The sequence below is a fragment of the Cervus canadensis genome, chromosome 10 (assembly GCF_019320065.1).
Source record: "Cervus canadensis isolate Bull #8, Minnesota chromosome 10, ASM1932006v1, whole genome shotgun sequence".
NCBI classification, from domain to species: Eukaryota; Metazoa; Chordata; class Mammalia; order Artiodactyla; family Cervidae; genus Cervus; species Cervus canadensis.
This window is the reverse complement of record NC_057395.1, coordinates 19,806,896-19,830,009: the sequence shown is the minus strand read 5'-3', so window position 1 is coordinate 19,830,009 and position 23,114 is coordinate 19,806,896. Positions and strand designations below refer to the sequence as shown.

The 23,114-nt window shown below is 34.1% G+C and overlaps 1 protein-coding gene across 4 annotated transcripts in view; it reads right to left on the bottom strand.

The window, feature by feature from the left end:
• The window catches only part of LIPI (lipase I), a 65,102-nt gene that overhangs the window by 36,269 nt on the left and 5,719 nt on the right, over positions 1–23,114 (bottom strand). For all 4 annotated transcript variants that reach the window (XM_043480507.1, XM_043480508.1, XM_043480506.1 and 1 more), the window contains exons 2-4: positions 13,365–13,750; positions 11,034–11,142; positions 7,721–7,822 (exon numbers count right to left, since the gene is read on the bottom strand). In XM_043480507.1, coding sequence (XP_043336442.1) covers positions 7,721–7,822; positions 11,034–11,142; positions 13,365–13,750 — 597 coding nt within the window. The remainder of the gene's footprint in view (positions 1–7,720; positions 7,823–11,033; positions 11,143–13,364; positions 13,751–23,114) is intronic.

Here is a 23,114-nt window from a genome sequence, read left to right as displayed (position 1 = left end):
CAGCCACTTAGCTACCAAACCAATGTCAGGAAATAACCCAATAACCAGCACCTTACTTTTCTATAAAAATAAAAATCATGTTTTCTTTTCACACTTTTTCTTATTTCTATTCTTTACCTCATAAGGATGCTTCCAAAACAATATATTTTATATTAGGTCAGTCTGGAAATATATATAAATTGACTCATATTTCCAGCATCTTTTTGTGTCTGGCTTCTTTCAGTTATCAGTATATTTGTGATATTAGACCACATTGTCAGGTATAAACGTAGTAACTCATATGTGTTAATACTATGAGCATCCTTGAACACACACATTAATGCATATTTGAAAGTATATGTGTTAGTCACATACCTAGGAATAGAACTGCTGTGTTATAAAATATAAGTATATTCAATTTTAATAAATGATCCTAAATAAATTGCCAAAGAGGTTGTACCAATTTATACCACTACCAACAACATAAAAGTATCTCTGCTGTTTTACATACCCTCCAATAGATGGTCTTGTCAGGCTTTTTAATTTTAGTCATTCTGGTAGGCATGTGGTATTACATGAGGTTTTAATTTACATGTTTCTGCTTACTGAAGATTTTAAGAACTTTCCATTGCCTAGTTGGAATTTCCTTTTTGTAAAATGTCTAATCAAGTCTTGATTTAATTAAGTTGCATTTTTCTTTATTACTGATGTATAGGGCTTACTTATATGTTTTCCTGTTTTGGCTTGCTGTTAGCTTTCATGAAGGGTTCTTTAATGAGTTCTTAATTTTAATACAATCAAACATCTTAATGTTTCAATTTGGGTTACGGATTTTCATGCACACTTTAGAAAAATGTTATATTATGAATATTTTTAAAATAATAGCTCATAATATGTTTATTGCTTTTCCTTTCACCATAGGAAAAGAATTTTCCTATATATTTCCTATATTTCCCTATTTTGTGTTTTACGGGCATTAGAGACGTTTTATTTCATTTTGAGTTTTCAATTGATTGACACAGAACCACTTACCAAAAAGTCTATAAATAACAAATGTTGGAGATATTGTTAAGAAAAGGGAACCCTCATACACTATTGATGGGAATGTAAATTGTGCAGCCACTATGGAAAACAGTATGGAAGTCCTTTAAAAAACTAAAAACAGAACTACTACCATTGATCCAGCAGTTCCACTCCTGAGTATATATCTGGAGTAAATGAAAACGCTAATTTAAAAAGATAACGTGCTCCCCAGTGTTCACAGCAGTAATATGTACAAGAGCCATGACAGGAAGCAACCCAAGTGCCCACAACAGACTGCCGGGTTAAGAAGTGAATGGAATGTTATACAGCCTTAAGGTGAAACACTGCCATTTGCAGCAACGTGGATAGACCTAGAGAATATGCAGAGTGAAATAAGTAAAACAAAAACAAATACTATATGATATCACTTACATGTGCAATCTAAAATATAATACAAATAAATGTATATAAAAAAAAACAGAAGCAGAGTCACAAACACAGAAAACAGAACTACCAAAGGGGCTACCAAAGGGGCTACCAAAGGGGAGAAAATAGGGGGAGGGACAAACTAGGAGCATGGGATTAATACATTAAACAGATAAGCAACAAGGCTTTGCTGCATAGTATGGGGAATGACACCCAATATCTTGTAATAGCCTATAGTGGAATATAATCTGTAAAACAAATAAACAGACACTATGATGTGTATCTGAAATTTACACAATATTGTAAATCAACTCTTCTTCAATTTAAAAAATGAAACCCAGAAAAAATGAGAATCATTTTCACACTGTCCAGCAGTATCAAAATCATAATAAATCTAATAACTTCCATAACTCTGTATTTTGTTTCACTGACTTTTTTGTCTACCCTTACACTAATATGACACTGTCTTCATTACTACCGTAAGATTTGATAACTGGAAGAACATGTCTTTGTGCTTTTTACTTCTGCAAGAATACTTCAACGGTATTTGACCCTTTGCATTTCACATTAATCCTATAATTAGCTTGTGAGGTTATTTTTTTTAATGATTGGGCTTTAATAAAGATTGCACTAGGGCTGCAAGTTAGCTTGCAAAAATTTGACATGTATATAATAATAATTCACATTTGAATATGTGGTTTGCTTTCTTCTGATCAGTACTTTGGTCTGCAATGTTTAGTGGTTTTCTGCATAATGTGCTTGTGCAATTTTATTGAGTTATTACCAGGTATGCTGTATCTTATTACAATGGCATAATTCTAGAATTTTATTTGCTAAGTCCTATTGCTGGTTTCTAGAAAGAATTGAATTTTGTATATATAACTTATATTCAACAACCTTGCTAATTTTTCCTGTGAATTCTAATTAATTATCTGGAGATTCTTTGGGGTTATCTATTTATGCAAGCATATCATCTGAAAATGATTTTATACTCATATTTTTTAATACATTTCTCCCCTTACTGCACTGAAGACATACAGTTAAATATTGCTGCAGAATGACAATGATAGGTATACTTGTCCAGTTCCCAGTCTCAAAAAAAAAGTCTTCCATATTCCATTGGCAATGTGACATTTTCTATTGATTTTTGGATACATATGTTTTTACCAGATTATGGACTTTTACTTTTGTTTCCAATTTCCCAGTTTTTGCCATACATAAATCCCCACTAGAGCTTTTTCTGCATTTACATGAGATCACTAAATGAATTTTCTCTCGTTGTTTTGATGAGATGAATTAAGAAGTTGATTTTTGAATGGTAAACTAAATTTGCTTGTTAATAATAAATCCAAATTGGATGTGATTCAATACCAACTTTATATGTTGCTGGTTTACTAGTGTGATACTTGATACAGAATTTTTGCATCTTTGTTTTTAACAGATGTCCAGCAAACTATCTTTTCTGCAATGTCTTTCTTTTGACATTAAGTTTGTGATGGCCTTCTCAAACGCTTACAAACCATTTCCTATTTACTTTTTATTAACTGAAAGTGTGTGTAAAAGTGGTCTTATTTATCACTTAATTGTTTAGTAGAGAACAAAAATTTGCCTGAGTATTTAGTTGGAAGGCTTTAAATTGCAGTGTCTGTTTCGTCAATAATTATAAAACTTTTCAAATTTTCCCTTTTCGTTTGTCAGAAAATGTTTTTGCTTTTTCATAAGAATTTTTCTACTTTACATATCATAGCAGATGGTCATATATTTTCATATTTATCTGCAAATGTTGCTCACTATACTGTATTACGATGATTTTAATACCTATGGTATCTGTAACACTATTTCCTTTACTAGTATTGATACTATTTTTTCTCTCCTTATCCTTTCTATTTTTTCTCTACAAGGACTACTTAATCTGGAAGTAAAGTGCAAATTTTTGGCTTTTTAAATCACTTCTAACTGACTTTTTATTCCATTTTTATGTTTTTATTAGTTTCTTTCTCCATATGTATGGGTGTGCTTTTTGATTAATTCTTAATTTATGAAGATAGATGCTTTTTGTTGTTCAGTCTTTAAGTCATGACCAACTCTGCAACCCCATGGACTGCAGCATGCCAGGCTCCCCTGTCCTTCACTCTCTCCCAGAGTTGTTCAGATTCATGTCCATTGAGTCAGTGATGCTATCTAAACATCTTCTGTTGTCCCCTTCTCCTTTTGCCTTTAACCTTTCTCAGCATCAGGGTCTTTTTCAATGAGTCAGCTCTTCCCGTCAGGTGGCCAAAGGATTGACGCTCCAGCTTCAAGATCAGTCCTTCCAATTAATATTAAGGATTGATTTCGTTTAGGATCCACTAGTCTGATCTCCTTGCTGTTCACAGGACTCTTAAGAGTCTTCTCCAGCACCACTGTTGGAAAGCATCAATTCTTGGGCACTCAGCCTTCTTTATGGTCCAACTCTCACATCCATATATGACTAACTAGACAAACCATAGCTTTGACTATATGGGCCTTTGTCACCAAAGTGATGTCTCTGCTTTTTAACACATGGTCTAGGTTTGATAGATGCTTAGATTATTGATTTTTTAGTCTTTAAAAATATCTGTATTAAAAGCTGGACATTACTTCTAATCAAGATTCCAACAAATTTTAATATGTAGTAACTTCAATACTATTGAATTAAAATATTTTATATTTCCATTATTATTTATTCTTCCTTGCCTTCTCCCACAGAGTCCAAAATTCTATTCTGTACATCTGTGTCTTTTTTATTCTTCCCACATTAGTTATCTAAAACTATGTTTGTTCTATAAATATATAGATTTTCAAGCTATATTTTTCTTATCTATTTATAGTTTAATTTCTTTGATTATAGAGAAGAAATTTGATCAAAATTTCTTTGATTATAGAGAACATTACTCTTTATGTTTCCACCTCTATGAAATATTTACATTTAATAGTATAGCTTGGTTTAATTTTCCAATTATTTACTTCTATTTACTTGCCTGCGCTATGTGATTCTTTCTCTCCTTGCCTTCTTTTAGACTTAAACACAACTATTTCATCTTTGTCCTCCATTAGAATGGAAGTCAGGTATTCTTATATACTTTTTTATCTTTTCAAATACCTAGAGATTTAACAAAAAGCCTTGATTTATGAACACCAAACGTTGACAATTACTTTTAAACTTTCTTACATATAATTAAGGAACAAAGAATGCTTGAGTTTCATTTAACAGCCCTAACAATATACTATTTTTGTAACATATTTTAATTCTCCATATATTCCAAATTCTATAAAACAATGACAGTTTTATGCCATCAATATACATTTAAACTGAAGTATGTTTTACCATTTTCAGTGCTCTTCCTTCGTGAATAGCCATAAAAGGATAATTTTCCTTCTTTTGGTGATAATTTATCTCAGTATATACTTGTCTGAAACTGTATAGTTTCATGTTTTTCCTGAAACACACTGCAATACTAGGAAGCTATTTTCTTTCAACATATTGAAAATATAACTCTATTCTTGCTTAACTTCCATTGTTTCTCTTGAGGAATTAGTTGTAATTTAGATCATTTTTATCATTTAATTTTATGTTATATGCTTTGATGTGGTCTTTTCTGTAAATTTATCATCATATGTCTCAATGAGTTTGTCCATTTATTCACACTGGAATTAACTGGGCATTTCAACTTTTTGACTGATTATAATTCCTGAGTTTTTAGAAATTCGGAGACATTATCCTTAAATATCACTTTTGTTCCATTTTTCTTTTTATTTGGAATCTGAATGAAATATGATTGACCTTCTTGCTATTTATCCTATGAACCTCTTACCTCTCTGTATTGTCTATTTTATTTGCTTTTTGCTCTGTATTGGATCTTTTTCCTTCATTCTAGAAATAGACTTATCACCATTTTCCAAGTCACATGCTTTCTCTTTGTACCTGATTCAAATTTTTTGATAAACCCACTCAATAATTGTCAATTAACTTACTTAGGTTAAGAACTATTTTTTATCAAATATAATAGGTTATATTTATACTTAAATATCATTCTCTGCTGATATTTCCAACCTTATTTATCTCTTTGAAAATAATAAGCACATTTTAGCTGATGTACAATAATTCCAATAGTCAGAGACCTATGGGGCTCTTTCTATTGACTATTGTTTCTTGGTTCTCATATGCGTTTCTTGCTTCAAGTGTACCTGGCTATCTCCAATGGATGCTGGGCATTTTAAAATATATTCATAAAAATAATTTGAGACCAGAGATGACATGACCCTTGTACATAAAGGACTATCATTTGCTTCTATCAGATACCTAGAAGGTCTGATAATGTAGGAACTCCTTAAACAAAACTTAATATGTGAGATTTTTCTGGACAACATCGAATTACTAAAAGCTTGCTAAAGACTATAAAAAGTCTGGTTTTTTTCAAGCTTACTGTTACTTTTATAGTGCTACCCTTTGGGGTCTAAAAAAATAGCATAAGATGTTTTCTTATGAGGGTTTCAAAAACACTTTTCATACTCTCTGAGTCAGAAAACCATCCCTGAGACAAGTGACTCTAAATTACTAGTTCACCTCCCTGGAGTTTTTTGTGCTTTTTTTAATGTTCTGGATATTGAACTGATACTTTTTTCCTGATATCCCAGAAAGAATATTTATTCAGATTACCTAATCAACAATTATGAAAGGCAACAAAGCTTCTTTAACATAAACAACAGAAAAAGGACAAGAATTACTGGCAAGTAGAAAATGCACTCGTGGGTTAGTATTTCAGGAAAGAGAAATCTGTCAGGTTATGTGCTGACCTCAAGTGTCTTATTCAGGGATTCCTTGAAACCACTGAATATGCAGTATCAAAAATCTATGTTCCTCACTGGTGATAGTCATAAAAAGGTCAATTAAAGGTGCCAATTTATGGCACCTAGTAGCAAGTCGTATTAGATAAACTGAGTCATCAAAAGATATTAAGAATATAAGACAATCCAAAAATTTTATTAAGAAAACTAAAAGCAATAAAATGTATGAAACACTAATTCAAAAGGCCATAAGCAGAACTGAAGCTGGAATTTCAAAAGAACTGCAGAGTACCTGGGTACTAGGTGTGTTGTCGTGTGTGATAATAAAGGGCTCGAGATTAGGAAGACATAAAAGGCTGAGGCTATCATATTAGAGTTATGAAACTTTAGACAATGACTCTGTATGATGTAGGTGAAGTTACATTCCAAATAAAGAGCATAATTGTTCTGATTACAAGCTCAGCACACTGGCATGTAGACACAGAAGTTGAAAACTTGTCACCTATTGCATTAACGGCCTTTATATCTCACAAAATCATTGATATTGATTCTCACAGAGTAAACTCAGGATAATATAGGAGCAAATAAATTACCTGGGTCTAAGAGAAAATAGACCTGAAGAAACAGGGAATTGGGAACCATCTTTGGGTCACTTTCTCCTGTCTGTATCATGGCACTATATCTTTCCCATGCCACCAACCATAACACATGGAAATTACCAGTTAATCTGAGCAACATACTGGTGAAGTGAACACATCAGAATCTAAAGATAATATTTCAAATTGTGACTCTGCCTCTTACTGACCTTGTCACTTTGACCCGAGCCTCTACGTCAGCAAAAAAGGGGATGAAAATGTTTACTTATTTCATGGGGACTTAGGAGCATTCCAAAATTAATCCACATAAATAATTTAAAGTGATTAGTGTATAGGAAGTACTCAATATCAGTTTCAATACAGGAAGGAGATCAGGGCCATCTAAAATATTTCTGGAAAGTGTTTGTCCAAGGTACTCGGGTCAAAACTATCAATAGCCAGTTAGACATTTAGAGGAAAATAATTTAAAATCTTTAGGGAAAAGTATTCTTTCTCTGTGCTTCAATATATGTGCTTAGTTTGAGTTGATACACAACAAAGCAATAAAATGAGAAGAGAGAAGAATAACCTAAATATATCAGGAATATTGAGCATGGGGGAAATTGTGATCAAATCAATAAAATTGTTAATAGAATGAAAGGATGAAGTATAATTTTTATCAAATTTCAGTTTTTTAGGATGACCTGACAGTTTCTGAAAACTAAGGGCAGAGTGTCATTTTACACCACAGAATAAACTAACTCTAAGAAATGTTGCTTGTGGGAAATATAATAATCATATAATTTCAGACTTAACACCTCATCCACTACTGTTTCCTTTTTCCTCTTCCCCAGTGTCCACATCACTTTCTGCATTTTCAAATAAGTAAGCAACAAATCCTGCATTGTTACCATTGGTATCAGTATGGATGACATCCACAAAATTTGCATCAGTGTAATCTAATCTGCCATTTGCTGGTTTTCCAGAGAATTGTGGCCCAGCAGGATCAAGACCTGAAATTCAGGAAGGAAATTATTAATATATTAATCAAGTTATATTACAGAGTTTATATCACACACTTACATTATTATTAATTATAAACATAACAAGTTTAAATCTGTCCAAAAACAAATCTAAAGATAAATGAAATTAGATGAATAGCAAGTATCTGTTTTATTTGAATAACATTATTCCCAATCTTGAGTTTATCAATGATGCAATGTCAAGCCACACTACACATACCTTGACAAAATATTGTGGCTTTCTTTAGCACTTTCATTTAACAAGTAATTAAGCATATGCTGGTAGTAAAATTCTATCTAATAGAAAGTAACTACTACTCCTCTTGAGGAGGGAAAAACAATAAATATTATCCTGGTCCTATCTTCAACCTCATTCTATACCAGCTCATCCTGGGTCTATTGAAAGGGCTAAAATGATTGTAAGTGCAATTTGAGCTGTGGGATAAAACATATTTATTATTAGTTTATCATTCATTTCTCACAAAAGTTTACTGCACACAAAAAAGAAAAAATACATTAAAAGTGTTATAAAAGATAGTAATAGTTCTAGTGTATTCAGAATTCTACAAAATTCTAAGCTCATGATCTACTGCAGAGTATCAAAAATGCTGAGGAAGAGATGAAATGAAATGCCTTGAGAACATCTATTCAATATGGCAATAATTATCTTAAAGGATACTTTAAAAATAAAATATAATGTTGCTTATCTCAATCTTCTATTAACCTTAGTTTATTTGGCTCACATGATTGAGTAGTGGTTGTTGCTCAGTTATTCAGTCGTGTCCAACTCTACGCGACAAAATGGATTGCAGAACAGTAGGCATCCCTGTCCTTCACCATCTCTGGGAGTTTGCTCAAACTCATGTTCATCAAGTAGGTGCTGCAATCCAACCATTTGGTCCTCTGTCATCCCCCTTTCCTCCTGCCTTCAATCTTTCCCAGCATCAGGGTCTTTTCTAATGAGTCAGCTCTTCACATCATGTGGCCAAAGTATTGGAGCTTCAGCTTCAGCATCAGTCCTTCCAATGAATATTGAGGGTTGATTTCCTTTAGGATTGAGTGGTTGGATCTCCTTGCAGTCCCAGGGATTCTCAAGAATCTTCTCCAACACCACAGTTCAAAAGCATCAATTCTTCAGCATTCATGTGAGAGTTGGACTATAAAGAAAGCTGAGTGTCGAAGAATTGATGCTTTTGAAATGTAATGTTGGAGAAGACTCTTGAGAGTCCCTTGGACTGCAAGGAGATCCAACCAGTCAATCCTAAAGGAAATCAACCCTCAATATTCATTGGAAGGACTGATGCTGAAGCTGAAACTCCAGTACTTTGGCCACCTGATGTGAAGAACTGACTCACTGGAAAAAAACCTGATGCTGGGAAAGATTGAAGGCAGGAGGAGAAGGGGATGACAGAGGATGAGATGGTTGGATGGCATCATCGACTTGATGGGCATGAGTTTGAGCAAACTCCAGAAGTTGGTGATGAACATGGAGGCCTGGCATGGACTGTTGCAGTCCATGGGGTCGCAAAGAGTCAGACACAACTGAGTGACTGAACTGAACTGAACTGATGGGACTGATGCCATAATCTTAGTTTTTTGAATGTTGAGTTTTAAGCCAACTTTTTCACTCTCCTCTTCCACCTTTATCAAGTAGCTCTTTAGTTCCTCTTTGCTTTCTGTCATAAGGGTGGTGTCATCTGCATATCTGAGGTTGTTGATTTCTCATGGAAATCTTGATTCCAGACTGTGATTCATCCAGCCCGGCATTTCACATGATATACTCTACATATAAATTAAATAAGCAGGGTGACCATATACAGCCTTGACATACTCCTTTCCCAATTCTGAACCAGTCTGTTGTTCCATGTCTGGTTCTAACTGCTGCTTCTTGACTTGCATACAGGTTTCACAAGAGGCAGGTAAGGTGGTATAGTATTCCCATCTCTTTAAGAATTTTCCAGTTTGTTGTGATTCACCCAGACAAAGGCTTTTGCATATTCAGGGAAGCAGAAGTAGATGTTTTTCTGGAATTCTCTTGCTTTTTCTATGATCCAATGGTTGTTAGATCCGACATGACTGAATGAAGCAGAAATGTCTCTCTTCCTGTAAATTGCCCTGATGTAGATCAAACACATTTGCTGGCTTTTAAACCCTGATGATTGCTTGGCATGTGGAGTCATTCTAACTAGTCTAATACGTGAATAAACACATCTTAAAATAAAGTAGGCTGACCAACAGTTCAAACTGAGCTAGTATGGTGGTTGAAAGAGAACAGGCTTTGGATGCCAGAGATCTTTGTATAAATCCTGGCTTAGATGTTAAATTCTTGACCCTCCTGAATTTATTCAGTTAACATCAATTTTCACATCCTTTATAAGGAAGATAAAATTAAGACTAATCAAAGCAAGTAAGGTATACTTAAAGTCTTTAAAGACTAAATATCTATAAACAATTTATTCACTTCTCCCCTCCCCCTTTGCTTAAGACTCTAGTATTAACATTTGAAATTACTATAATTCTATCGAATAGATCTCAATAATTCTAGAAAGCTAAATTAACTGGGGAAGGATACGATCCTTCTAGTTTTAAAATCACTGCCATTCCTAAAGGGAGGCCTGAAAATTCATGTCAGTATTATTTGGTTACTAAGCTTTGAGAATGCAGTAACTTTGTTAAGGAAATACAATAAGAACTGGGGTCCAGAATCTCCCAGGTATAAATACCAACTCATGATTCTCTCTTCAGGTGTTCAATTAAAAATTTCAAAAGAATTAAATTATATCAAATTTCTAAAAATTAAATATATGATAACAGGTTATATTATTGGTTAATACATGAAAAAAGTTTTGCATGTGTAAAAGTTTTAATGGGTAAAACTTTCCTCAGGATTGTTACAATAAGGTCTCCTTAAAATTCACATGCACAATTAATTCTCATGCAAAAATAAATCATTTTCCTTCCATTTCTATATGGGTAACTTAAGTTTGGTTAAGAAATAAGTAAGACTTAAGAGTCTAACTAAAACAAAGACCAGCCTTTGAATATAATATAGAAAAATGATGAACGTTTGTGCATCATTTCCATTGCTTAAATATTGCCCTGTTAAATAAAGTAACAATTTCTGAAACTTAAAAGTATAATAAAACATTAATTTTATCAGAAATATTTAAAATAAATAAATATAACTTTAAAAATATTTTACCTGTTATTCTTCCAACTCGACCATGAAATATCTTTCCAACAAATCCACTAATATGAGCCCCTAAGCTCACACCTATGAAATGAAAATTATCAAGAGATGCTCCATGCTTCTGCAATTCAAAATGCAGTGTTACAATTTTCATTTCAGAAATCACAAATTATGCCTCGTTGCATCAGTGTTCTAAAAATCATTATTTTTTCTGATTTAATCCACTTCTGGGAGACAGAGAATGCAATTTTATAATTTCAAACAACTATATCTTTGTTCAACTTTTTTCATAAAATATCTGATTTTTATTTACATATTAATACCATTAAATTTTTATCTAGAAAAGCATATGTAAAATAATATATTTAATTAAGTATTTTGTAGTAATAAAAATAAAACATATTTGGATACTTTGTGCTAGTGACCTTGATAAGTGCTTTATAAATCTCATATTTAATATTCACAAAGTCCTATGAGCTATTTATTTTTATCCATTGCCTACAACTTTCCCTTCTACCTATTAAATGCTTAACAAATATGGTTTTATATTGAGTTGCCCAAAGTCATATATACTTATTACTATAAGGGAAAAAGATAGACTTCAAGTCCAGGTCTGTTTAACTTCAAAATATAAACTAACCTGCCTTCTTGTTTTATCTGTAAATTGTATCAAAAACTTGAGGAAGACTGAACAATGTGAATATCCACCCTTACTTTAGAGATGATAAAATGAGACGCAGGGATTTTAAGTGACTTCCCCTGATTACAAGCTGGAGAGAAATGGAGTCTGATTTTTCAAGCCCAAGTTTTGATCACCTCCTAGACTCTCAGACCAGGAGAAGGGTATGGAGACATTGGGAGCTTAAACAAGGGAGAATTTCTCTTGTTACATTCTCTTACACTCTCAGGAAGCAGGTCATGGTCCAGTCTACACAGTCACACATCTGATGGCTGATAGAAAGATGTGGAACATTTATTCTAATGAGAAACTAGATTCTGGTTTCCCAGGCACAGGGTGATAATTTTCTTCAAAATTTCTCAGACTAGTACCTGCAACCTCCAGGGAGTATCCCTCTCAACTTTTGTGCTACTGAATTTTTCATCTTTCCTTATTAATATGGAGCCATTGCAAGCAAAAGCACTGTTAGAAATATATCTAACATTAGACTTCTCCTAAACTTCTGTATTTAATATTCACAAGTTCCACACTTTGACGTGCACATGTATTAAGTATAGAAAAGACCACTGCAAAAAAGAAAAATTAATTATGGAATTTTTAGGCTACCAGTAAGAACAAGTGAATCAATAGCCTTCTGTGTCTCCAGAGGGATGGTTTAGTTTTGTCCAAATTTGTGGATGTAAAAATAATAATGATAGCTGATTTCATTCAATGGTTATTACATAACAAGCACTGGTTAAGAATTAATTTCCCATAACACTCAAATAAAATATTGTTATAAAGTTTTGTTATCCCCAATGAATAGACAAGGAAATGAGGCAGAATGGTTGAGCTATTGCTCAGACTCACACTGATGGTGTGGATTTAGTAATCTTTGAATCCCTCTACTCTGACTTCTAACAACTGCGTACAACTGCTTCTTGGATCTATGATGCTTGCTGAATTTCAGGAGAGGCTTGGAAGTTCAGCATAATATAACTCGAAGGTGGATTTCAAGCTCAAGAATGACCCCAAGTCATATAACACCTTTCTTTCTCTGGAGCGCCATTAATACAACCTCTCTCTGGAACAGACATAGATCTCTAGATCTCCATATGCATTGACTTAAAGATCATTTGAAACACAGATGAACCTAGAACTGGCGTGAATTTATTTAAATGAACTTCATTTAAACTGGATAAGCCTAAAAGGAACTGAGACCTGCCTCCAAGGTATGCTACTTTTCAAGCTGTTTTTCACTTTGACCAATGTACACTTTTATAATTTTAGACATATCTTAGAAAATATATCTAAAAAGTCTAATGATCAAATAGTTTATTTCCTCTGTCCACATAAAATCACTAACTAATCCTGAAGTCAGCATAGGCAGAGTTAAAAAATAAAAATCTTAAAATATTTTAAGATAAAATACAATAATTGAGTCTTTAAGAGAACTTTAAAAAATAAGATAGGTCATGTCTAGGTATAGAATTATCCATTAACACAAAAGAAAAGTGACTGCATATGTGAAGCACATCAACACAGTAATTCTTCACACTTGTGCAGTAATTCTTGATTAACAAATTATTAATAAATAGTATTTTCTTTATCACCATTTTGTAGTATTATAAAGCCACCATTTATTGTATAACATATATATATAACCCATAAAATTCCAGACTTACCAAAAGATTCTGAATGTACCTACTCAAACTCACAGCAACTTTCCTGGTATTTTTAACTGCCCTAATGTAAAGAAAAGTTGTAGCTCCTCGGTTCCAGTCTACTACAATTATATTCATATCATCTTGGTTCAACAAAATCCTCACAAAGTTCTGAAGCCATGAAGGAGTGGAGCCCAGTGGTCTGTATCCATGAATCAGCCAGACTGCTTTCTTGCTTGTGTTGAAATTAACATTAAGTGAGTCATTCTTCTCAAACAGTAATTCAGCACAAGTCGGGTTGTTCCTTGTATACAACATCAAAGATATCTCCATTTTGGGATTAAACAGATCTCTGAAGGAATCCTTTAAACTTAGCTGAGAAAATTCAAGGCATGGTGCCTTATTCTCTGAAATAAAAAAAAAAAAGTCAGTTAAGCTGAGTATTGGGATAGTATTTATTTGATTCTATTCTTGTCACTGCTGCAAAGAAAATAATTGAACTTGGAGAGTGTAGAGGATTTCATTTTATTAGCAGTTTAACATAATATACTGAGCAACTGCAATGTTGAAAGTAATTCATTGATTACTTAAGTAGAATTTTGAACTAGATGTATTCAAAATTTACAATGAAATATAGAAATGAATGTGGCTGGCTAAAAATTAAGAATTAGTTTTATCAGTACAAAATAGCAATGATGTGATTGAAATAATTAATATTGTTAATAAGGACAGTGTTATACAAAGTCCACAAGTTGATTATGAATTTTAACAGTTTTGCAGAAGAATATCAAGATATAGATAATAAGCATTAGGAAAAATATATTTCACCTGACTAGTGATCAAATAAAAACAAAAATATATCAATTTCTTCCTATCAAATTAAACACAATGAAAAAATCCTTTCAATATGTAATACTTATAAGGGTAAATGTAACGAAGATTCATATATATGAATGCTGAGAGCAAAAGTTGATATATTATTTTGAAATTGTATATGTGTGTATGTGTATACCACACATACAAAATAATAAAATATTTACTCTTCCTGATTTTCTTTTTTTTTTTTTTTTGTGAATCTTCCTGATTTTCTTTCTAGAGTCATACTAACGAAACAAGCACTGTGTTAAATATAAAGATACTAATTATAGGGTTATGCATAATCACACAAAAATTTAAAACACCTTAGTTATCATCATAAGTAATTTCATCAATGTGTGCATCCTATCTATCTATCATCTATATACCTACATATCTATCTACGCAGCCATCCAACCTGGATGAAAGCAGAGCAGAAAATGAAATATCTACGCCAAACCAAAGCAATCGTTATTTCCAATATTGGAAATAAAAGCAAAAATAAACAAATGGGACCTAATGAAACTTAAAAGCTTTTGCACAACAAAGGAAACTATAAGCAAGGTGAAAAGACAGCCCTCAGATTGGGAGAAAATAATAGTAAATGAAGAAACAGACAAAGGATTAATCTCAAAAATATATAAACTCCTGCAGCTCAATTCCAGAAAAATAAATGACCCAATCAAAAAATGGGCTAAAGAACTAAACAGACATTTCTCCAAAGAAGACATACAGATGGCTAACAAACACATGAAAAGATGCTCGAAATCACTCATCATCAGAGAAATGCAAATCAAAACCACAATGAGGTACCATTACACGCCAGTCAGGATGGCTGCTATCCAAAAGTCTACAAGCAATAAATGCTGGAGAGGGTGTGGAGAAAAGGGAACCCTCTTACACTGTTGGTGGGAATGCAAACTAGTACAGCCACTATGGAAAACACTGTGGAGATTTCTTAAAAAACTGGAAATAGAACTGCCATATGACCCAGCAATCCCACTTCTGGGCATACACACTGAGGGAACCAGATCTGAAAGAGACACGTGCACCCCAATGTTCATCACAGCACTGTTTATAATAGCCAGGACATGGAAGCAACCTAGATGCCCATCAGCAAATGAATGGATAAGGAAGCTGTGGTACATATACACCATGAAATATTACTCAGCCATTAGAAAGAATTCATTTGAATCAGTTCTAATGAGATGGATGAAACTGGAGCCCATTATACAGAGTGAAGTAAGCCAGAAAGATAAAGACCAATACAGTATACTAACACATATATATGGAATTTAGAAAGATGGTAATGATAACCCTATATGCAAAAGAGAAAAAGAGACACAGAAATACAGAACAGACTTTTGGACTCTGGGAGAAGGCGAGGGTGGGATGTTTCAAGAGAACAGCATTGAAACATGTATATTATCTATAGTGAAACACATCACCAGCCCAGGTGGGATGCATGAGACAAGTGCTCGGGCCTGGTGCACTGGGAAGACCCAGAGGAATCGGGTGGAGAGGGAGGTGGGAGGGAGGATTGGGATGGGGAATACATGTAAATCCATGGCTGATTCATGTCAGTGTATGACAAAAACCACTACAATACTGTAAAGTAATTAGCCTCCAACTAATAAAAATAAATGAAAAAAAAAAACAAAGCAATCGTTATTACTAGGCAGTGAAACATGGCTGTTTTGTCTTTTCATAATTTTTAAAAATTGTAATTTTTTTAAAATGAGGATACAATCTCAAAATATTTTTTAATGAGAGCATATACTTGTACTACTTCTGGAGATTTAACTTGGTAAGAAGAGTTGGGAAAAAATTTGTCAATACATAGAAAAAATTCACAAAATGTTAGTAAACTTTATGCCAGTAATTACACTTCTAAGAATTTACACCAAGAAAATAGTCTGAAAACACATAAAAAATGAATATACATTATTTGAATATTGGAGAAATAGAGGTGATTTAAATGCACAGAAATAAATGTGGTCAAGTCACTGCATACATTTATATGTATTTGATAAATTTAAATATATATTTTAACATATATAAATACACATTTAAAACTATACATCTATTTATACACAAATATATTTGGAAAATACATAATATGCACTAGTTGCAATCATTCTAGTTGGGAAATTATATATGTGATATTATAATTATTCAGAAGAAGACAAAGAAGGAAGGAAGTGAAATTGAATTCCCAGATTAACAGCTGAGAGACACTTGGACAAGTGAAAAACTTTGATACTTCATTTGTTCTAAGTACAAAGGAATGAGGAAGTGGAGAGGAGGAATAAATTAAACCTCAAGGCAATATCAATGCTTAACAGAGTACAAACAGGGTAGACAATTGTGCTTATCCACCTTCCCACCAGCTGGAACTCTGAGAAGTCCAAATGCAACTGATACATCCAAACTGATGGTCCACTAAAAGCCAAGGTAGATTTTACCTGGCCCTGGAATGAATAATGAATAAACAAAACCCCCGTGATGAAATATGGGAAAGAAATCACCTAAAACAAGCAACAGAAAAGTCTACTGTCTATTACCAGATGCAGAAGTAATTGCAGGAAGCTCTTTAGAACTCTCGTTAGAATACAAGGAAAAAACACATCTCAAAAATAGGAGGGTATTAAGAGAAAATGTATTGAGGCAAAAACAATAAGTTAAGTTTAAAATGGAATAAAAATATATTCCAATTCACAAAAAGGAAAAGTGCAATTGCAGAATAAAAATTCATTTCACAGATGCTAAAACATGAAAATCTCACCTTATATATAGTAAGAAATGAAGGAGAAAAGATATTTAAATTATGAAGGTAAACATAGACATGGGATAGAAAATAAAGATCAAATTAAAAATCATCATTCCCCTTGGCAGGTAGAGAGGAAATGGGGAGAGAGGGTAGCAGTTAAAACAATTAAGGAAATAACTGCATACCAGGGTATGCAAACTGAAAAAGGTTCACCAGTATCTGGAGAAATTCAGTTCATCAGACTTACTAACAGACCTCCTAGAATCAGTTTTGGTTTCAATGAAAAAGAAAAATATCCTAAACATCTTAAGGCAGAAAATCCAGGTTGCAGATAGAAGAATGAATTTATGATGACTTCAGATTTGTCTTCCAAAATAATACATCAGACATATAAAAGTGTAATAAATGAAGACTATAAGTGCAAAAGTTTGTGGCCCAAAAATTTTCTATTCTTCCTAAAGTATACCACCAAAAGTTGAGTAAAGTTCCTGACATCATCACCATTAAATAAATGAGAGATTTATTGAAGACAAAATCCATAGAAACTCACAGTAAAAAAGAAAGTGAGCATAAAAACAAGTTAGATACCAATGTAAGTGTAAACAGGATAAAACTGAGTAAAACATAAATGCAATATCAGAAATTATTCTTATTCAAATGTTTAATAAGAATGTTTAGTATAAGTCAATATATACTAATAAGATGGTTCCTCTCTCCATGGAATTCTGTAGGGCAAGAAAACTGGAGTAGGAAGCCTTCTCTTCAGGGGATCTTCTTGACCCAGGGATTGAATGTGGGTCTCCTGCAATGCAGGAAAATTCTTTACTGTGTGAGCCCCAGGGAAGCCTCAACGTATACTAATGTAAGATGGGAATTTAGGTTAAAAGGGGTATAGATAAAGTGGTACGAAAATTCCTGAACTGGGGGATTCAGAATATTTCAGTTTAAAAAATGTTAATAGATAGATACGTGTGGGTTTTAAAAAATATCAATAACCTTAACAATTAACCATTATGCTATGTAAAACAATAGACATGACTTTCCATACACTAAAATATATGAAAGCATAGCAAATGTGTACATATACAAAAGATACAAAGAAAACGAAAAATATAGAAAGCACGAAACAAAATGATAAACTTACACAAAAGATAAAGTTGAGTAACTGTAACAAAGTCTTCCTATTAAAAAAAATCAGCTTCATAAAAAAGAAACTTAGCTATAAAATAAAGAGGTACACAGGAAATTTTAAATAAATGGATAGGTAGGTATATTCTACACAAATAAAATAAAGACAAACTAGGTTGATATACTAGATGCAATCATGGCTCCAATACATCACTGTTTCCTGAATCTATGTCAATTGGCTTGTAAGTCTGAGGTATTCTCCCATCATAAGCGGGATGACTTGCCCCAATTTTTGACATGGGTACAAGTATTACACCTTGAAATATTGGAAAATAGGACCTTGGTGATGTAATGGAAACAGGTGCTGAACTGGGCTTGCACGTTAGAGCTGGGCATCCCATACGTCTGCCATCACAGTGAGAATACCCCAGGTCTGGCCTGCTAGAAAAGGAGAGACAGGTGTAAAAGAGCTAAGTTGTGTAGTCTCCCTAGTTGATTGACACCCAATTAAAAGCCAAACATGCCAGCAAACCCAACAAAGAAGAGCAGGGCCTATACAATTCCCACCTGAATCCATAAATGTAGCAGCTACGTTACATTAAACACCCCGGAGTGTCTGTGTTTTTTGTTTTGTTTTGTTTAGCTTTTTTTGTGACATTGTTTAGTCGATTTTGGGCTTCCCAGGTGGCACTAGTGGTAAAGAACCTGCTTGCCAATGCAGGAGACATAAGACAGGCTGGTTCAATCCCTGGGTTGGTAAGATCCCAGGGAGGAGGGCATGGCAACCCACTCCAGTATTCTTGCCTGGAGAATCCCATGGACAGAGGAGCCTGGCGGGCTACTGTCCATAAGGTTGTAAAGAGCCAGACACAACTGAAGTAACTCAGCATGTACACACACAGAGTCAATTTCATTAATAATATTAATATCAGGTAAAGAAAAACAAAACTTTTCAAATGACACAAAAAAAATTCAAACTAGTGTACTGTAAAGCTCTTGAAGAATATCAAACTGACTCAACTCTGGTAGATTATAGGAAAAGAAAAAAAAAAAATAAAGTTCTAGAAATCAAATACTCAACAGTTCAGTTCAGTTGCTCAGTCATATCCGATTCTTTATGGTCCAACTCTCACACCCATACATGACTACTGGAAAAACCACAGCTTTGACTAGACAGACCTTTGTAGGTAAAGTAATACTTATAGGGATTCTCAATAAAATTATCAGTGGATTTCTCAGCAGAAACTTTGCAAACCAGAAGGCAGTAAGATAATATATGTAGAGTGGTTAAAGAGGAAAACTTTCAACCTAGAATTCTATATCAGGCAAAACTGTTCTTCAAAAATGAGAAAGAAATTAAGACATCCCCAGACTCACGTCCCTGGTGGCTCAGACATTAAAGCATCTGCCAGCAATGCAGAAGACCCGGGTTTTGACCCCTGGGTTGGGAAGATCCCCTGGAGAAGGCAATGGCTACCACTCCAATATTTTTGCCTGGAGAATTCCATGGACAGAGGAGCCTGGTGGGGTTGCAAAGAGTCAGACACGACTGAGCGACTAACACATTTTTTGTGTGAATGAGACAAACAAGAGCTGAGGGAATTCATTGACACTATAACTGCTCTATATGAAGTGCAAATGGGAGCCCTTCAAGTTGAAGTGAAACAGTGTTATACAATAACTTGAAATCATATAAAATGTAAAATTTTCTGGTAAAGGCAAATTATGAACAAATATAAAAAATACTATTGAAATTTTGAGTTGTAACTCCACTTTTTATTTTCCATAGGATTTAAAGGACAAATGTATAGAAATAATTACAAATCTATGTCAATGTGTATGCAATATATAAAGATATAACTGTGTCATCAATAACATAAAGTGAGTAAAACAGAGCTTAAAGGAGTAGAGTATTTTAAGTGAAAGTTTTTACTGAAGTCTTTATTGCCATTATTGGAGCTAAAGTAGTATCAATTTAAGATAGACTGTCATAACTTCAGATATTATACATAATCCCTGTGATAAATACAATATATAGAATATACAGCAAAAAAGATAAAGAGATCAAAATATGTCAGCAGAAAACAATCAACTAAAAAAAAGGAAGAAATGACACTTCAAAGCCATTTGGATGGCTACTATTGGGGGAAAAAAAAGAAAAACAGGAAATAATTGTTGACAAGAATGTAGAGAAATTGGAACTTGCGTGCACTGCTGAAAGGTGCAGCTGCTGTGTTCACTGTCGCATTATTCATGATAGCCAAAAGGTGTAAGCAACCCTAGTATCCAGTAAAGGTGAATGCATAAACAAAAGCTGGTGTATATATCCAGTGGAATATTACACAGCCTTTAAAAGGAAGGAAAATCTTACACATGAAACAACATGGGAGAACTTTAAATATATTATATTACATGAAATAAGACAGTCACAAAATATTATCAATGCTATATGATTCATTAAAATGAGGTACCTAAGGAGTCAAATTTATCAAGGCATAAAATAGAACAATGGTTGCCAAGGGCTGGGAAAAAAGTGGTAAATGTGGAGTTCATGGGGTGTAGATTTTCAGTTTGGGAGGATGAAAATGTTCTAGAGATGGGTGATGGCACAACAGTGTGAATGCACTTAATAACACTGAACTATACACTTAAAATGGTAACTTTTAATATATGTCTTACCAAAATAAAAAAGGCTTCCCTGGTATCTCAGATAGTAAAGAATCTGTCTCCAATGCAGGAGACCTGGGTTTGATCCCTAGGTTGGAAAGATTCCCTGGAGAAGGAAATGGCAACCCATTCCAGTATTCTTGCCTGGGAAATCCCATGGACAGAGGAGCCTGGAGGGCTACACTGGGGTCAATGAAGCCCAACAGGGTCACAATGAGTGACCTACCATGGGGTCACAATGAGTCAGACATGTCTATGTGACCACACACACACACACGCACACACACACCAATAAAACAAAAACAAAAATCTTACAGAATCAAATTCCCATCCTTATATTATGGATATGTGATTCCACACTTACTTTACCTCTGTAAATAACTAGAACACTTGACAAAATATATGAAAAAAAAGTTTACACACTGGACAACGAAAGCACACAGCTATGGTATCTTTAAAAAGGTAAACAAATTATTTGAACCCTATATCTAATACCTTTCTACCTGGAGGCAGTTTCCAGACTTCAGTGCAGGAGGGCTGAACCCAACAAAACATGGCGGTTCTGCCAAGCTGGGGACAAAGACTGGAGTTTGAGGAAGTTGAATCTACTAGAATTTGTATCACAGCGTACCACAAAGGAGGGGGCTATGCAGAGGCAGAGCTCCAAACTCTGACAGGAGTCCCTTCAAATCCATTGCTGAAGACAAACGTGCCTGCAGAGGGGGAAACTCCACAAAGAGCTGTGAGCTCAACAACTTCAAAGGCCACAGCCTGCTAGGAGGCACTGCAGTTCTGACCAGCCAGAGTGGAGAAAACTTAATGAGCATCACAGACATTCAGTGGAGACTCCAGAAGGGTCAGACTTTACTGTAACGGAGCTAAACTAGCTCTAGAGCAAAAAAGAACTAAGGCCCATCCTTTCTCCTCCTTCTCTCAGCTCTACTGGCTTTGATTTGGCTTCATTCTCTGGCAGACAACATGCTACGTGTGTGAAATATTGAGAGACAATATTAACAATCTTGAGGTAAGCAAAGACTTTTCAGATATGATACAGTAAGCATGAAACATAAAGATAATAAATTGAAACTGTCATAGTGAAGAATGTCTGCTCCTAAAAAGAACTGATAAGAATGTGGATGTTCAGGTTTGCAAAATGTACATATGAAAAAGCACCTATATCCCAAATATATATGTGTGTGTGTGTGTATATATATATAATATATATATATTATGTGTGTATGTTTTATGTGTGTACATACACACGTGTGCTGTTATGCTCCCTCAGTCATATTGGACTCTTTGCAACCCCATGATCTGTAGCTTGCCAGGCTCCTCTGTCCATGCAATTTTCCAGGCAGGAAACCTGAAGTGGGTTGCCATTTTCTATTCCAGGGGATCTTCCTACTGAAGGATCGAAACTGCATCTCTTGCGTCTTCTGCATTGGCAGGCAGATTCTTTACCACTGCACCGCCTAGGAAGCCCTGTATACACGTATACAGTCATGTCCGACTCTTTGCGACCCCATGGACTGTAGCCCACCAGGCTCCTCCATCCATGGGATTTTCCAGGCAGGAATACTGGAGTGGGTTGCCATTTCCTTCTCCAGTACACATATACATATATGTAAAATTAAAAAGTTACTTTTAAAAAAATGACAAAGGAATTGAAGGCACTTCACAAGAAAGTGGTCTAATGGCCACAAGGCTCAAAACCAATGTTCAACATCATGCGTAGTCAAAGGGAATGGATTTTTAAATATAATAACTACTACAATAATTACTTGATTTGAGTTATATAAAAAACATTCCATTTAAAAGTAAAATTATGTGAACTAGAAGAATACAATTATTTTTATATATATATATATATATACATATCTCATCTCAGATTGAGGAATGACTTTTTAGCATTAAAAGAAGGAAGAAACCATAAAGTATCAGACCAATAGATTTCACAGCAGGTGAATTTAAAACTTCTGCACATAGACACTACGGGTTTCCCTGGTGGTTCAGTGGTAAAGAATCCACCTGCCAATGTAGGAGATGCAGGTTTGATCCCTGGGTCAGGAAGATCCCCTGGAGAAGAAAATGGCAACCCACTGCAGTACCCTTGCCTGGAAAACCCCATGGAGAGAGAAGCCTTGCAGGCTATAGTTTGTGGGGTCACAAAAGAGCTGGACATGACTTAGCAACTAAACAACAACAACATAAAAACGATAAGCTAGCCAAATGACAAAAAAAATTAGGACAATATTTTCAATACAAAGTAGAAGAGGAATTAATATACATAAAGAACTATTAATGAAGAAAAAGAATACCCCAAGTGAACACCAAGTGAAGAATATAAAGAC